The 17,819-nt window shown below is 55.9% G+C and overlaps 1 protein-coding gene across 4 annotated transcripts in view; it reads right to left on the minus strand.

Annotated features, from left to right (window-relative positions):
- The window catches only part of ZNF710 (zinc finger protein 710), a 70,488-nt gene that overhangs the window by 26,640 nt on the left and 26,029 nt on the right, over positions 1-17,819 (minus strand). The window contains exon 1 of one of the 4 annotated variants that reach the window (XM_045452340.1): positions 12,342-14,013. The exons of the other annotated variants lie outside the window; for them this stretch is intronic. Within the exon in view, the coding sequence (XP_045308296.1) occupies positions 12,342-12,424 (83 nt within the window). The 5' untranslated portion in view covers positions 12,425-14,013. Of the gene's footprint in view, positions 1-12,341; positions 14,014-17,819 lie in introns of those variants that run through there. 4 annotated transcript variants of the gene reach the window in all.

Raw genomic sequence — 17,819 nt, forward strand, 5'->3', positions numbered from 1 at the left:
TTGCTTTTTTTCTCCATTTCCACCTAAGGGGTCAGGAACATTTTTCCTTGTAAGCTGGCCCTTCAGAAGGCGGCCACAGACGCTCAGGGAGTGGACCACAGAGCCGGCCGCATCCCAACACGTTGGCTTGCGTGCGTGCCCATCCCCTCATCTGCGACAACCATCTCCCCGGGCTGTCGGCAGGTTTAACTGAGCCCACCAGCCCAGTGAGCTTGATCCCTGGTGCTCAGTACACAAAGGTTGGCGGTGGCGGGGGGGGGGGGGGGGGGGGGGGGGGGGGGGCTGGGGAGGCCCAGGGCCGGGGAAGGCTGAAATGCAGGAGAGCCGAAGAGGGCCCGGCCAGCTGGAGGCCCAGGATGGAGGAGGGGAGAAGAGCAGAGAAGGTGCGGAGGGGCGAGGATGGGGGAGGAGCGGGGCCTGGGCCCAGAGCCCTCCTTTCTCACAGCAACCCGTGTGAGTCGCCCCAGGGACTCCATCCCGGCAGAGCCCCTGGCACGCCTGCCTGCTGATGCCCATGCCGTAATCAACATTTATTTTGCAGTCACCCACACGCCCGACTCGAGAACAGATTTATGCCAGGAGAGGAGGGAAAAAAAAAAATGCCTCTCTCATTCACGTAATGCCTCCCTGTATCTCCTGGGGGGAGGGACAGCTGGTGCAACACTTAGGCTGACAGTGTGCGTGCAGACATCAGGCACACACGCCGTCCACACAGGCTGGAATCAGCGGCAAGCCGGAGCAACTTGCAACTCTGTTCTCTCCTTAGTCACCTTCACGCAGCGAGTTGGGGGACAGGACCCACGCGAGGAGTGGGAGCCCAGGTGCATACTTGAGGACCCCGCGGACTGGCCCGGGCGGGGGGGGGGGGAACACACGCACAGGGCGGGTGGAGGGAACCCACAGTGCAGCTGTGAGATAAGAAGTCAGGCGAGAGACTGGCAGGGAAGGCAGGTCGGGCATCCCAGCCGGGTGCTGCTGGGTCCGTATGGTACCGGGAGCTGCTGGGTCCGTACGGTACCGGGAGCTGCTGGGTCCGTACGGGACCGGGAGCTAACGGAGTGCACCCCGGGGGGCCTCATCTACGGGCTGGAGGAGAGGTGGGGGGGAGTCCTGGAGGACAGGGAGAGCCAGGAGAGGGGCCTGGAGGCCAGGTCCCCAGAGGGGGGCGGTTCCACAGACTCAGAGGAGGTGTCCCAAGCGGCCAGCACAGCCCAAGCGGGACCCGGGTTCTTCTTCAATCCAGATCGCTTCAGAGACCTCATCTGCGTAGGGGGGGCCCCGGGTGCTGCAATTCAAACGCATGTGGGGCCGTGGCCCAAGGGCCAGAGTGATTTTAGTGGAGGTGACAGTTATAAAACGAGCACATATCTGCCTTCCCCAGAGGGGCTTGTGGTCCGGGTTGAGGATGACCACTGTCCCTGCTGTTGGGAGTCAGCCTACGGGGGCGGCAGTCAGCCTGGCCACTGCCTGCTTCATCTCTCTGAGCCTCAGTTTGCCCAACTGTGAAACGGGGATGCCAGCTGCCTGTTCCACAGAATGATGGAGAAGATTAAAAAAGAACTGAGTCGGGGCGCCTGGGCGGCTCAGTCAGTTGTGCATCCAACTTCGGCTCAGGTCACGATCTCATGGATCCTGAGTTCAAAGCCTGCTTCTGATCCTCTGTCCCCCTGCTCTCTCTGCCCCTCTCTGCTCACGTTCTCTCTCTCAAAAATGAACAAACATTAAAAAAAAAAAAAAAAAAATATATATATATATATATATATGTATATATATAACTGAGTGAAAGTACCTGGCATACGGGGCTGGAATTTGGTAAATGGTGATTTCTTGGTTTCACCAATATGTATGTACAAGATATGTACACACACAAGGTGAATCACCTAGGACCCTAAAATATTTGCCATATACTTTTTACTATTAAAAATATTCCCTTACCACTCCCATGAATGAGCATGACCACTTGGAAAAAGCAGCTGCGATTCTGAGGAAGAAAAAGTAGCCAAATCAGGTGCACAGGGAGAGAGGCTGGAAATGAACCCGACCTTATGGAAGATTCTAGCTTAGTTGTCAGCCCACAAAGGAGCCCCCGCTTGCTTGGGGCTGGACGTTCCCAACCCCGTGCCTGTAGGGCCATGAGGGTCCCTCGGGGCCCAGGACGTAGCGTGGAGCCCTGGAGAGGCAAGAGTGTCTTTCCTGGCAGGATGTGGAAGCCGTCCTCATAGATGCCACACATCGTCTCTTCTATGGAACCCATCAAGGCGGCTCAAAAGGCCAAATTCCCGAGGCACTAGGGTGGCTCAGTCAGTTAAGTGACCGACTCTTGATTTTGGCTCAGGTCATGATCTCAAGGTTCGTGGGTTCGAGCCCCACATCGGGCTCTGTGCTGGCAGCACGGAGCCGACCTGGGATTCTCTCTCCCTCTCTCTCTCTCTCTCTCAAAATAAATTAATAAACTCAAAAAAAAGACCAAATTCTGAAACAAATCACAAAACTCCACTCTCCTTACAAGTGTAGCCCGCTTCTGGGGCCCCCGGGCACCTTCTCAGTCTCTAACAGCTGGGATGACCCACCGTCCACAAACACAGCCCCGGGGGGGTCACAAGGGGAAGGGAGAATTCGAGAATGAGATCTCCCCTGTGCTTCGCCCGATTCCCTGAAAGGAAAATGCCCGAGAAGTTTCTCGTGTGAGAACCACACGAACTCACACGTGCACAGGCCAGGGGGCAAGGGTCACCCTGCTCCCCGCGCTGCAGCAAGGCCTGGCGCAGTCCCTCCCCCAAACGCCCCCAGATCTGGGCGCCAAGCACAAGCTCGTCGGGGACTCAGGCCGGGGAGTGAACTCGCCCGCTCACGCAGGCACAGCCCTCTGCAGTTTACAAAGCCCTCCCAGGCACAACGCCATTGGATCCTCCCTGCTGGGTGCCGATCTGGCTGGCATCTGTATGGGCATCTCCTCCACTGGACAGATGGGGGATGACGACCCTGATGTTAGCAGACCGGCGGGCGGGTGTCGGTGCCCGCCGGGGCCAACTCTACGCGCATTACCTAAGTCAGTACTGACCACTGTCTGTGTGCACCATCACCCCCACTCTACGGATAAGGAAACTGAGGCACGGAAAGGTTAAGAACATCTTTAGAGCAGTGCTCCCCGTGACTGCCCCCATATTGATGCCTGCAGGAAGCATTTAGAAGCTTTCACAGCAACTTGAAGTTGCCAGGATGGGGCGCCTGAGTGGCTCAGTCGGTTAAGCGTCTGACTTTGGCTCAGGTCATGATCTCACGGTTCATGGGTTCAAGCCCCGCCTCGGGCTCTGTGCTGACAGCTCAGAGCCCGGAGCCCGCTTCGGATTCTGCGTCTCCCTCTCTCTCTCTCTCTCTCTCTCTCTCTGCCCCTCCCCCGCTCACACTCTGTCTCTGTCTCTCAAAAATAAATAAATGCTTAAAGAAAAAAAAAAAAAAGAAAAGAAATTGCTAGGACATCCAGGCAGGGTTGAAAAGGTGTCGGTCTGTGAGGATTACAAATACTAGGAGTTTTAAAAGTAGAAGCACTCAACGTAGAGCCCAGACTGGTTTCCGAAGGCCTGAGTTCAGTCTGGCCTCTGCTCCTTCCCAGAGGTGTGATTATTCCTTTTCTCTCTCTTTTTAAAAATTTTCAATGTTTATTTGTGAGAGAGACAGAATGTGAATGGGGGAGGGGCAGAGAGAGACAGAATATGGATAGGGAGGGGCAGAGAGAGAGAGAGAGAGAGAGAGAGAGAGAGAGAATCTGAAACAGGCTCCAGGCTCTGAGCTGTCAGCACAGGGCCCAGCGTGGGGCTTGAACTCACGAACCGTGAGATCATGACCTGAGCCAAAGTCGGAGGCTTAACCGACTGGGCCACCCAGGTGCCCCATATTCGGTTTCTCTTTACTAAACTGGGGTGGTTCTGACAGCACCTGCTTACAAGTTAACAAATTCAAGGCGCTCACAGAAGAACCTGCCACGCCTATTTGCTACTATAATTAGCGCCTGGCAACCTGCTGGGGGCCATACTGTGGGTCACTGGAGGTGCTGTGGTCCTTGATGTAGCTCTTGACCACCAGCTCCTCTGCTGTCCTGGTAGCTGGGGGCCCATGAAACACGCCTGCCTCCGAAAGCCTTTCCCCAGAGGCAGACCCTCACCCCTGCCCCCTGCCCCCCACCCCCAGGATCTGCTCCCCTTTCATCTCTAGGCCAGGGTGGCTGTGGGGCCTTAATAGGGTGTGAGGAGATGTTCTTGCCCAAACCGGAAATACCTGACGGGCAGCCAGCACCCCTAACTCTTGCAACCTCCAGGCTTGCCAGCAGGTGTCTTGAGAAGCAGGTGGGGTCAGGGAGAGCAGTGGTGGTGGCCTCCCCGCCTGGCCCCAGTCTCACATGTCTCTCTGCAGCGGGGACAGCACCTGCCCCCCAGGCATCTCCGTCCTTCCCTGGAGTACAAATCCCAAACTTCCCCAGATAACCACATTGCCTGCTACCTTTCCCCGTCGTCCCCCAGGCCCACGGGGAGGACACAGTCCATGCTCCAGGCACATTTCCTGAATAAACCACCCTTCAAGGGGTTCGGATGGACCTCCCCGAGCCCCTCCCTCCACCTGGACCCCGGCCGCTCCTGCTTACGCCACCTTCCCCGTCCGCTGCTGACTTGTCCCCTCTACCTTGCTCCACAGACGTGGCTGGAACCGTGTCTCCATCTTCCTGGGGAGGAGACCACCCCTTCCCTCGATACCCTGTGCCCTCAGCGGGTAGGGGATGGGGTCCCGCTAGGAATGCAACTTTCCATTTTACACAGCCCTCGGCTGTGTGCTGTGCGGTAACCATTAAAACATCTGCTGAGGACAAATTCAGTTCACACTTCAACAAACATTTATGCGGCATCGTCCATGGGCCAGCTGTGCGGGGCGCGGCAGAGGACGCACACAGAGCTCGCCCTTGGGAGTCACCCCCTCGCCCAGGCCTCCACTTTGGCCTCTCGGCTATGCCAGCACCCTTGCTCTGCATCGTCCAGGCCACCCACACCCCAGGGCTCCTTCCCAGAGACGCCCATGTCCCCCGAGCTGTCCTAGCCGGCTGCAGCCCTGGCGGTGCCCAACTTCTTGCCTTCTCTCTACCCCCGAACAGGGGGTCAGGTCCTCCACCCCCTCTTGGACCCCGCTCTCTGTTCCCCCCACTGGACGCCATAGGTGACCACTTCCAAACACAGAGGATCTGGGGCTCTTCCCTGACCAGGCAGCAGCCCTGCATCCTCCCTGGGCTCCAGGCCGCTCACGGCTTCCCTCTACCTCTGTTCCCTCAGCTCAGTGGCCTCCGCTTTCCCATCTTCCCAGGGCTTCCTCCGACTCTCCCCTCCGTGCTGACATCACTCGGCCTACACCTCTCCTCCCTGCCCCCCCCCCCCCCCCCCCCCCCCGTTTCCTGGGTGTCGAACCTTCTGTCAACCATCCCTCTAAACTCCAAGGATCCTTCTCTCCAGTTCCGGTTTCCCAGTCTCCTCTCCAGGACCCCAGGTCCAGCCGACGCAGGGTCCCCCGCCCCCCCCCCCCCCCCCCCGGGGCCGAGGCCACACCGGACAACCGTGGCTCCGTGTGGAACCCGGCCCTCTTCCCGACGCTCAGCCTACGCACCGCGTTCCCACGGCCTCCACCGGGCCCTCCCTTGCAGGAGAGCGAGGCTCCCACAGAGCAGGGTGGTTTGGTGGGGAGGGGGGTCCGCATCCACCTCGGACCTTGACCCTCACGTCAGGGCCACCCCTAGGGCCAGGCAGAGAGGGAGCAGGTCCCCAGGGTTATGTCTGAATCCTGCACAAGGCAGGACCAGGCCAGCCCCTGGTGACAGACTCTCAGGACTTCCCAGTGAGAACCATCTGCCCGTTGAGCGGCTCCCTCTGGTCTGGCGGAGCCTCTTTTCCAAACACCCTTCCCTCTCGGAGTGGGAGCCTGGAGGAAGCCATGTCCCGCACGGGGATCGTTTTTTTTTTTTTTTTTTTTTTTTTTTAACACATTTGGAGCCACGGAGGAAAATGAACACATTCACATTCTCTCTGCTCAAATAAACCGACTTCTCTGTTCGTTCTCTCCCTTGAAAACAGAAGCACTATTCAAAAAGAGAAAGAAAAAAGAAGAAAGAAAGAGGCAACAAGAAAAGAAGTGAATAGAAGAGGAAGAAGGGGAAGGAGGGCGGGAGGAGAGCGTCCCCGAGGGAGCCGGCAGGGCTCAGAATGAAAGGCAGAGCGTGAAGGGAAGGAGAGCGCGCAGACAAAGCAGGAGAGAAAGACAGGAGCTTTGAAAGGAAGAGTGTTCCTCGTGAATACGGCGTGCAGGGGAGAGGGAGCACTTGAAAAGGAGCAGCCGAGGCAGTGACCCCTCATTCACACTCGGTGCCAATCACGGCGACAATGCAGACCCTTTCTTCTTTTCTCCTTCTCTCCTTTCTGGGGAGAAAGGGAGGGAGGGAGAGGCTGAGAACTGCAAGTTAATTCCTAAAAATACAAAAAATAAATTCAGTTCCACTGGAGAAGCATCAAAGAGTGGCTTGAAAGGCTTTCCCCGAAACTCACTACACCCGCGAGGGAAGTGCTCCCTCTCGGGGAGCGGGGGCACAGGCCGGTGGCCATCGGCTTTTATTCCAGGGTCGGCCTCCTCCCATTGGGTCCCGGGTGAGCCGAGGTGGAGAGGGGCCCCGGGCTGTGACACTGTCGGGGAGGCCCGGTCTCCGCGGGCGGCTTGGCCCTCGTGGTGGAGAGCTGGCTGAGAGCTGAGGGCCCAGGCCCAGGGCGACAGAGGAGGGTCTGCGCCGGGCAGCTGTTCTGGCTGGATGCCGGCCTGGGCCGCACAGCCGTGCGGGAGGCACATGCTACTTGTGGAATGAATGACACTGGCGGCTCGGGCATGGGGCACCCTCTCCAGGGACGGCGCCAAGGAAGCGCTGCTCAGGCCTGCTCGGGTCAGGCCTCGTTCTGGGAGGGTGAGAGGCGGGTGAGTCGTTTTCATTAGCTGCCGCCGGTGGGATCACTGTGTTTACAAGGGAGGGGCCTCCATGGACACATCGCAGATCAGCACTTTCCTGAGTGAGCCAAGACCCAAACACTGCAAGATATACGGGTGCCCCAAAAGCCCAGGTCCTGGGGTGCCTGGGTGGCTTAGTCGGTTGAGCGTCCGACTCTAGGTGTCGGCTCAGGTCGTGAACTCACGGTTGGTGAGATAGAGCCCCACGTCGGGCTCTGCGCTGACAGCCTGGAACCCGCTTGGGATTCTCTGTCTCCCTCTCTCTCCTCCCCTCTCCTGCTCGCACACACACTCTCTCTCTCTCTCTCTCAAGATAAAGATCGATTAAAAAAAAGAAAAAAAAGAACTCCGGGTCCCTCTTTCGGAACAGTCCGAGATCTGGGCTTCTGTCCTTCCCTCCTCCCTGCGGTCCCTGGGGTGAGTTTAACCCCAAATCAGTAATGACTCACACCTACTCAGCTCAGCTCCAGGTAACACAGCGCACAGGACTGTCCCTACTTGTACACAGTCCTCAGTCTAGTGACCAAAAGTCTCCCAAGATGTCCCTCTGAGATCACAGGTGAAGGCCCCTGGTCCCCCTTTCTTTGTCTTTCCTCGTCTCGCCCTCTTCCTGTCTTTCAATACTCATGGAGTCATGACGAAACCCGAAATGGGGTCACCTTTACGCAGAGGTTCCTTTCTCCCTTCTGATCATCCAGACGCTGGATAATGAGAAATGCCTGGGAACAGAGAGGCTGGGCGCGGGAAGACTGATTGGTTTATTGACTGATTGATTGAGCGAGCCTCCATCTCACTTCTCCACTGAGCCATCAGTCTGTGCCGAGCTCAGTGGCGTGGGCTGGGATTAGAGAGTGACAAGGACCAATCAGAGGCCCTGAGATGCTTGAGGCCAATCTAGTAGGGGGTGGGGGTGGGGTGCACCGCAGAGCTGGGAAAGGAAACCCTGCCTTTGCTAGCTTCATCTGGGAAGGGCTGTTCAGTTGGAACGGGCCCAGAAAGGCCTCCCAACCCAACAAGGAAGCCGAGAGAACAGGCACCGGGAAAATGCAAAGGAGCGCAGGGTCGGAAATTTCACTGAACCGCCAGGAGCATATAATTACTCTTGCATTTCAGCCCAACAGATGCAAATTCCAACAAATATTTATTGAGCGCCTGCTATGTGCCAGCCAGCTCTTGTGCATTTCTAGGGAGGAGGCAGCGAACCCGACCAAGGCTTGCCCTGGAGAACTCACGCTCATGGTATACAGGGGGCGCGTCAGGCAATGAAACAGGTGATTACAATTTAGGGTGAGGGGGCTGTGGGCGCCCTGAGGAGGGGCAGCCTCGGGGAGCTGGGGGTTCAGAGAAGCCTTTTCAGAGGAGGGGGCATCGGGTTATTGTAATACGTTCACATGAACTAGATTTTCAGTTGTCTTGAGAAAGCTTTAAAGAATTTCACCGGCGAGATACCCCAGTGCCTACGAAAAAACCAGAATTGATCAATGAGCTATAGATAAAAACACCTGATAGATGTTTTCTCAATCCTTTGGTGTACTGGGGAGAATGAGTAATAGACCCAGAAAACCAAGCTGCCGAGAACAATAATTAACTTTTTTTTAAAGAAGAAATAGAGCTCAGCGCTCGGCGTAGCCGTGAACCGTATGAACATTGTGAGTTTAACCCCAAATCGTGATAGAACGATATTGGCAGGAAAGGCAAGAACATGGAAGCAACAGATAATGTCCCAAATTGCTAAATGGAGAAGTGGTAGGATAAACACAGTCTTTCAAAATAATGGAGGTGAACAACAGGAGACATATAAAAGAGCTGAGAGACTGTTTATGGGTCTGGAGGGCTGGGGTGGGCGAGGAGGTGGGTGGGGCCCGTGGCTGTACCCTTACCAGACCTCCAGTATGGTTTGACTTTAAAAAAGACGCATATGCATTCGTTTGAGAAAAAACAAAACCAAAAGCAAGCAAACAAGCAAAAAAGGCTTGGCAGAGGACTCGTTGTTAAGTCAAATTGGGATCTTTCTGGAGGACTCAGCCAAGAGAGACCCAGAAAGGGCACCATGCGTATACATTTATGAGAACAGAAATTTCTCCTAGAAAGAACAGAATTCAGCGGGCTCCTGCCCAAGGTAACATAATTAGACAGAACAGAATGGAGGGAAAGTGCCTTGGGAGAAAAATCTGCAGAATATTGGCATGTGGTTTTAAAAACAAGATCCAAAGCACCGAGGATCCTTCCCTGGGGGGGGAGGGGGGGGAGGGGCGGCGAGGAGATCCAGAGACCCAGACATGGCTCTCCTGCAGGGGCCTAGATCCTCGGGAAAACTGGGGTGCGTGATAATACAGCCCACTAGGGCAAGGGCAGCATGATCTATGCGCAGGGAGGGTGGCGGTTGGGAGACACTGGCCTGAGCCCTGGGACGCCCTCACCACGTCCCCGCCCCTCAGCATCGAGGCCACCGTGCCCAAAGTGCCCTCCTGTTCTGGCCCTCACACGTGCATGCTGTTCCCACCAGCCACTATGCTGTGCCTTACGGTCTTTGGTAGGCCTTTTAAACTCGAAACACATAACAGCAAAACCCCACTCGTCCAGAGGTCCCTTCTCCGGCAACCCCACCTGTCCCCCAAAACAGAGAACAGCAGAGCAGACCGGACAGCTCAGAACGCGCAGAAGTTGACCAGACGAGCGTGCCTCCGAGAAGAGTCTGCGCTCTTCCCTCCTGGACCACGCCCCTCGCTTGCAGCCTCTGGACCCAGTTCTAACAAGCTTGTGTATCTGGCTTCCCAGGGCGGCAGATGCGAGCTGCAAATGAGAAGGAGGAGCGGGGAGGCGGATGGGGTACCACTGCCGGAGGCTGTGACGGCGAGGGTGCAGGACGAAAACTAGCAGCAGGCAGTGTGGGGCCAGCCAGGGTGGGACAGGCAAGTTCGGCGTCTCCGCACCCACATCACTCACTAAGCTCACGACCGTCAAGACAGGGTAGATCTGGGGCACCTGGGTGGCTCAGTCGGTCAAACGCCCGACTCTTGATTTCGGCTCAGGTCGTGACCTCAACGGTGCGTGAGTTCGAGCCCCGAGTTGGGCTCTGCGCCGACAGCGTGGAGCCTGCTTGGGATTCTCTCCCTCTCAAAATAAATGAATAAACTTAAAACACAAAACAAAAGACAGGTTAGATCCTATTAGAGTATATCCAACATTCTGTTTGGCACTCAGGGATGCACGTGCTAGGTCCAGGGCTGAGGTTTCGGGATACCACCTTGTCACTTAGCCAGTCTGGAACAAGCAAAGCACTGCCTCTGCCCAGTCTCCCAGCTGCCACCTCTGTGCAGAGGCACAGGAAGCCCCATGGCGGGTCACAAGGGCTGGGTTCTGGTCCAGGTCTGCTTACCGCATGGACCTGTGCACAAGCTCAGTCTCTCAGAATCCCATCCACCAACTGTGGATAGAGAACGCCTGGCCGCTCCGGCCGGGCTTGGCGGGGATCAACTGAAATAATCTTTACAGCCAGCGGAAACATTTTATAAATACAATGTAACGTTGCTAAAGCCACCTCTTACTGGTGGCTGGACGGGGCATCCCATGACTCACACAAGGTTAGGGGACAAAGGAGATACCCTCGACCGTACCCTCTGCCTTAGAACTTTCTTAGACACAACGAAGCAATGATCAGGCCAGTTTCAAAACCACGCAAACTGAACTTGTACACACTCGATCGAAGACAAAGCCGGAATCCGTTCTACAAGACGGCTGGCCTGCCTGGACGCTTCAAAGCCACTGGCCCACGCAAGGCACAGGGGGACTGTTCGAGATTAAAAGAAGTTTAAAGAAAAATAACCACCGAACATGATGCGCGAGCCTTTTGGGATCAGGAAAAGAACCTAAAAGGCATTTTTGGAGGTCAACGGGGGAATATTATATTACGATATATGTCACGCTATATTATTGATTAATGGTAATTTTTGAGGCATGATAATGGCATGGCGGCTCTACAGGGGAAAGTCCTTGCTCCTAAAAGCCACCTGCCGAGGTACTGAGGGGTGAAGTGTCAGGCTGCCTGTGCCTCACTTTCAAATGATTCAGCAAAACCATCTCAAAGAGAGCGAGATAAAGCAAACGTAGCAAAATGTTAACAACTGTTAACAACTGGTGAACCTAGATGAAGGTTCTTAGCTTTTCTGCGAGGCTCGAGGCTCGACATTTTCAAAATAAAAAGTTATGAGGAAACAGAACTTCGCCCCGCAGGCGGAGTGTGACTTTTTCTTTGCAGGCGCTGGGCCAATCTTTGGTTGGTTACCCAATCTGCCCGATGCAGAAAGTGAGGCGCTCGTGGAGAGGACGGGGCCATGCCTTGCTCCCCGATCCGCACGCACACGCAGAAGACACACGGACTGTGCACTGGAGTCCGCAGGCAAGACGGATCACAACCCGCCTTGGCCCTAGCTACCCCGGCCCTGCCCAGCCCCGCTGCTTGAGGGCTGAAGGAAATTCAGCGCCTGGGCACAGCTTCCTCTCGGGTCCGCCCCCAAGGAGCTCATCTCTTCTCCCTCAGGCCCATCTCCTGTGTGTCCAGATTTCAATATTTTATGCCCGGGGCCCATCGCCCCCCTGGATCCTGAGTTCTCACAAATTCTTTCAGGCCCAGATCCTGCTGCTGAAGATGCTCTAACAGAACCACCAAGTACTTGCCGGAGAGCATTTCGACTGTGACGTACTAGCTCAGCCCTCACTGCACCGCAGCCAGGCCGTGGCGAAGGCCGGAAGCCCCAGGCTCTGCTACCCAGGGGTGACGCTCACTGGTGATCGGGCCTCCGTTTCCCTTTCTGAACATGGGTCCTTCCAGCTGACTCTCTGGGGACCCCAGCTCTGCTTAGCGCTCTCTTAGTTCATTCCGGCCGGAGGCTCGGGGCTGGTTGGGCAAGGCAGCCTTCCCATCGCCAGAGAAAGGTCCTAGTGCATTCTTGCTGCGGCCAGGACTGGCAGCTGGCTCCTGCCACCTTCCTAAAGTGCTCCCAGGGGGTTCCCGGACTCACCGCCCTGGGGGAGTAAATGAAAACACCCAGGACGAGCCCATCCCCAGAGGCTCTGGTGATTTTCGAAAGCCCTTGGGTGATTCGAACGTGCACGAGGGTGGAGCACAGCCCCCCCAAGGAAGCCGATCAGAGCGAAGACAGACCTTCTCCCAGTCCTGCTGCCCTCCTCCCCAGCCATCCTAGGATTCCACCTTCCACGCCTGTCCTCTACAGGAGCCGTCCCTTCCTTGTAATGTCCCCTCCCATCCCCACCTCCCCAAACCTCTAGCATCCTTCAAGGTGGGGCTCCAGTCTCACTTCAGCAACTCCGGGCTGCCTGCTTCTTCAGGAGGACAGGGCCCTGAAGGCAGCACCAGGGTCTGGATGCCATTCTCAGGCATCAGGAAGCCAGGGGAGGGTTTCGGGCAAGGAAGGATTGTGATCCAATGGCTGTGTGCAAAGTCCTTCTGGTTACAGTGTGACGGAAGGACACCGTCGTGGCTTATCTGTTTAAATCTTTCACAGTCCCCACCCCTATGGATCTCGGCTCTCTCTCTCTCGGCCCCCCTGGAGGAAGCCTGGAAGCCTCCAACTTTTGGAGCCGTGGCCAGATTTGTCACCAGGGCTCATGGGGTGTCACAGGGAAGACTGGAGCAGGCTTTCTCGCCACCATGGCCAGTAGGGCTGACAGCTGAATGTGGGGAGGCCGTGGTGAGTGACAAATGCTAACAATGAGAACTCATTCCAGGCTCCCAATGGGCAGAGACCATCTGGACAGAGCCAGAGGCCACCGAAGGGACATCCCTCAGTGGGGGAAGGTGGTTGCTTGAGCCACTTCGGGGAGGGGCTTTGGAAATCCAGGGAGCGTTCTCGCTCATTCAAAGGGAGGTGAAAATCAAACAGCACCTAAGGAATGATTGGGAGATGCTAGACAGCAAACACGGGAAGGGTTTTGCCCCAGACGAAAGCAATGGGGAGAGGACGAGGGCAACAGAGGCGGAGGGAGGGCGAGAAGGAAAGGAGGAGGAATGGGAGGGAGGGTCCAACGTTTCTGAGTTTACCAAGAGAGGGGGAAACAGGGTAGAGAAGAAAAAGAGAAGTGGAAGTCTCTCCAACCCTTGAGAAAAGCTGGCCTGCCCGTGGGACGGGGCGGGGGAGCGTGTCTCAGAGCTCACAGCTGGTGTGGCAGTAAAGTCCCTCTTCTTCCAAAGAGAAGCCCAGTTTGGTCACCCCAGAAGCATCAGAACTCCATGAGGCTGGGAAATGCTGACCTCAGGGTGTGGTCCCCCCTGGGGCACCAGGCTCCTGGGAGGGCCGGTGCTGGGTCCACTGAGCTCTGCTGTAGCCATCTTGAGACTCTTACTAATTTTCACGCACGGGGCCCTCGTTTTCATTCTGGAACAGCAAATTATGTGGCCGGTCCTGGCTGACCTTTCCAGAGGACATTCTTGCTGGAAAGGCAGGGAGCAGGAAGGCAGTGGGCCGGCTCCGGCCGCAGCTCCCTGTTTGCTAACCAAATACACAACCCGGCCTTGTTGACTCAGCCAGCAGCTATCAGCAAGTACAGGGCTTCCCATCCCTGGCCTGACTCCTAGGGAGCGTGAGGGGCCGGGGGCGCTCAGGGTCCGCCACACCCTGGGCACAATACGGTCCTGACCCCATCCCTCGGTGTAAGAGGCATGGCTGGCACTCAGGCGCAAAAGCCAGGCTGAACGCCCGCCCGGTCCCGGGGAACTGCCGTCCGCAGGCGGCCAGTGGCCGAGGGTCCACATCCGGGAACAGCTGGGCTCCTCTGTGCACAGCGGAGACGCCGCGTCTGCGGTTGCTGAGGGCTCCATGCGGGGAGCCGGAGAGCCGCGGTGTTTGGGGACAAGGCCACGGCTTCACGCGTGCGGCCCCCACACCATTCAGGGGACCACCGTGTGGTCACGGAGTCTCTAAGTGAAGCGGCAAGGGGGTGCCTGGGTGGTTCAGTTGGTTAACCGACCGACTTCGGCTCAGGTCACCATCTCGCGGTTCAGGAGTTCGAGCCCTGCATCGGGCTCCTGACTGACAGTACAGAGCCTGCTTGGAATTCTCTCTCTCTCTCTCTCTCTCTCTCTCTCTCTCTTTCTTTCTCTCTCTCTGCCTCTCTCCTGCTTGTGCTCTCTCTCTCTCAAAATAAACAAACTTTAAAAAAATAAAATAAATGAAGCGGAAAAGCAGATCCAGCCCAACATGGTGACCACAGGCCTGACCCGAGCCCAGCTCGCATCCAAGCTCCCCTTTTCTGCTAGTCCTTCACTCAAGGGCCAAGGTGCAGACCAGGGACCCCAAATCCTAACACACTGGCCTCTCCCTGCTGCCAGAACTTTCCTTCTGAAGACCAAAGGCATACACTCCAAACTCCCCTTCTACCAGGAGGGAAATCCTAGGGTCTCACCGCTCCCACTTTGGTGCTTCTCTGGAGCCCTGGCCATCAGCCTCCTGCTCCCAAAGGGCAGAGGACCCCGACAGCATCATTTCCAAGGGCTTGCAGTTCAGATGATCAAAACCTCTCGGGCCCGACCTGGGGGTGACATGGAAGCAGCCTATGTCCCCACAGGTGACAGGTGTGCAAAGGAAACACACCCTGGGACAGAACTCCAGGCAGCTGGGGCCTGGGAGCCCCACCCACGGCCAGGACAAAGCCAGGCTCCAAAGACCTGCAAAGGTTGTCCTGGGCCCCAGGGTGGCAGGAGGGCAGGTGGGCCTCTTAAAAGGGGCCAGGAGAGTGGAGGCAGGAGGCCGGGGCCCCTTCACTGCTAGGGAGGGCCCTCCAGGAACTGAATTAATCAGCAGGAAACTGATGACTGTTTCCCCGGACCAAGGGCACAACACACACACACACACACACACACACACACACACACACACACAGGAATTCAGAAACAGGGAGGGCAGCTGGCAACTTCCTGGAGACCCACAATGCAATCTATTTTTTCAAATAACACAGACAAAACAACACAAAGAACCCATCCCCCGTTCTCAAGCGCGGAGTCCCTTGTATTATCTCATTTTTATCTCGCACGAAAGCCCTTCCAGGAGGGACCGCCACTCCCCATTTTCTGAACCCCTGAGACACGGAGAGAGAAAGCCAGTGGGACCAGAGTCCCAGCCGCCAGTGCCTATTTGCAAAGCCAGGCCTGCAGGGACTCCCAGGGCCATCTCCGAAACCACCCCGCTCTACCCCTGGACAACACGTCTCTCCCGCAGGCTCCCCGACCAGGCTGTACACAAGTCCTCTGGGGCAAGTAGAAGGGCTCACAATGGAGTGGACAGCTGGTGTGGCAGCCAATCGCCTTCTGCATGAACTGGCTTGCTGAGATCCCTGGAAGAACCAAAGCTAGGGGCGCCCGGCGGGGGCTCGGCCGGTTAAGCGTCCGACTTTGGCTCCGGTCACGATCTCATCGTTTGTGGGTGCAAGCCCCGCGCTGGGCTCTGTGCTGACAGCTCAGAGCCTGGAGCCTGCTTCGGGTTCTGTGCCTCCCTCCCTCTGTTCCCACCCCCTCCCTGTTCTGTCTCTCTCTCTCTCTCAAAAAAAAAAAAAAATAAATAATAAAACATTAAAATAAATAAATAAAGCTACCGGGCGGCCTCCTCCCTGCCGCAGGAGGTCAACGACGCCCACAGTGGTTCAAGATACAGCCGTAGGCCACCCCCCGGGATGTCGTCCAGGTAGCATCACACAGGACAAGTTGCTAAACCCCATTCTCAATTCCTCTCGGCCAGGTGACACCCTACAGAGCAGCTCACCCTCAGCCCATGGCCCGTCCTTCTGTGTGGCACCGGCCTGAGAATGTGTGACCGTGCTCATACACTTGAGAGATTAAAGGTAGATGTGTATCTTTGCTCTCGTGCGAACGGTGCTAGGTGAGAAAGCCTCCAATCTGCCCTCTCGAAGGTCGTCTTGGCGGCCCCTCCTGTCTCTTTCAAAACAGAAAAATAACAAACGTTTAAGTTTCTTAAGTGTTCTCGGAATTTACATTCAACTGCGCATGGCCTGCTGAGCTCCATGGAGCCGAGGTTTGAAGAGAATGTTCTGTCAATGGGAAATCCACAAGCGTTCAGTCCGAGTATGAAATTTGCAATCCTTAGCCGCGTCCATCGCTCCGCTGGGTTCCTCCAGAAGGAAACGGGCTCCGGCGTGGACTAGCCCAAGCATTCGCAGGTTTACTCACAGAAGGAAAAGGCCACTGAACAGTTCAAGGTTGGCCCACGTTGGCCGTAACAAGACTGGCAGGTAGGAACCACCTGACGTTATTTCAAGATGTGGTCTCTTGGGGTGGGGGGGGCTGCCTAGGCTCAATCAGTTGAGCGTCCGGCTTTGGCTCAGGTCATGATCTCACGGTGCGTGGGTTCGAGCCCCATGTCGGGCTCTGTGCTGAGAGCTTGGAGCCTGGAACCTGCTTCGGATTCTATGTCTCCCTCTCTCTCTGCCCCTCCCCCACTCGCACTCCGTGTGTGTGTGTGTGTGTGTGTGTGTGTGAAAAATAGATACGTCAAAAAAAATTTTTTTTAATTAAACACAGAAGAAAAGATGCGGCCTCTTGGGCCCTGCCGGGATCCGGTGGATTGGGGGCTGGATGCAGGGAGCTGTAACGTAACAAGTTCCCGAGCAGTGTATCACAAATGGTGTGGCCACTGAACACGCCCCTGTTGTGTAAGAACCGGGGGTTACAGGGTGTCACCAGGGGCTAAAAAGTTTTGGCCTTGTGAATGTAAGACAAGCTCAAACGAACAGGACCAACTGGGTTGACTGCACGGGGGCAGCGTCCATCCCTGGCATTGAGAGACCAGTGGAATAAATCCAGTTTGTTGGTTGAAGGCGGCCTCACAATCTCGGCTCAGTGGGCCTGGAACAGAGTAAACGCTCAACTAATGTCAGCTGGTGCTGTTCATAAACAAGGGAACTGAAGCCCAGAAGGCTTGTGATTTGCTGAAAGTTCAGTTCCTGGCAAAACCAACACTCGTCCTGGAACTCATGCCTCGTTCCCCTGTGCCTCAGTTTCTTCATCCATAGAATGGACGTAATATAGTTCATAATCCTTACGTGGCTAGCACTCAATAAACAATAACTGCCCATATAATCCTTACTATCCATGTTGAAAGTCTGAGAAGGACATAAAATCTGTTTCTCTCTGACCGGAGTTTGTTTACTCTGCATGGATATTAGCACTAAACGCCATGGTGATGCTGAACGGCCCAAATGGCCCCTATACCTTGACGGGGCCCTTTCTGGTTGCGCCGGGAGATCTCCCCACCCCGCAAATACACCACCCCGTGACACATGCCTGGTCTGTGGCTGCTCTTGGGGAGGCCAGCTGGCGGAAATTGCAAACGCGTTCCGGGCCCTGAGAGGTTTCCCAGTGGGCACTCTTCCTGCACACTTATTATGTCCGTAATATGCCAGGTGTGGGCCTGGGCACTGGGAAATAAAAGAACAGCAATACACAGAGCAGAGCCTTCCCCTGCCATGAACTTACAAAACTGGAAAGTGGGTACAAATTTCTTCTTCTGATGAAAAATTTCTATTATAAAATTGAAAAAAAACAAAAACAAAACAACCTGCCCATTGCAAAGAGTCTGAAAAAGATGGAAGAGAAAAAAAAAAATATTAAGGGTCACGTGGATGGCTCAGTCAGTTAAGCTCTGACTTCGGCTAAGGTCATGATCAGTCTGTGAGTCTGAGCCTTGTATCAGGCTCTCTGCTGTCAGCACAGAGCCTGCTTCGGATCCTCTGTCTCCCTCGCTCTCTGCCTGTCCCCCGCTCGTGTT

This window comes from Leopardus geoffroyi, chromosome B3 (genome assembly GCF_018350155.1).
Source record: "Leopardus geoffroyi isolate Oge1 chromosome B3, O.geoffroyi_Oge1_pat1.0, whole genome shotgun sequence".
NCBI lineage: Eukaryota > Metazoa > Chordata > Mammalia > Carnivora > Felidae > Leopardus > Leopardus geoffroyi.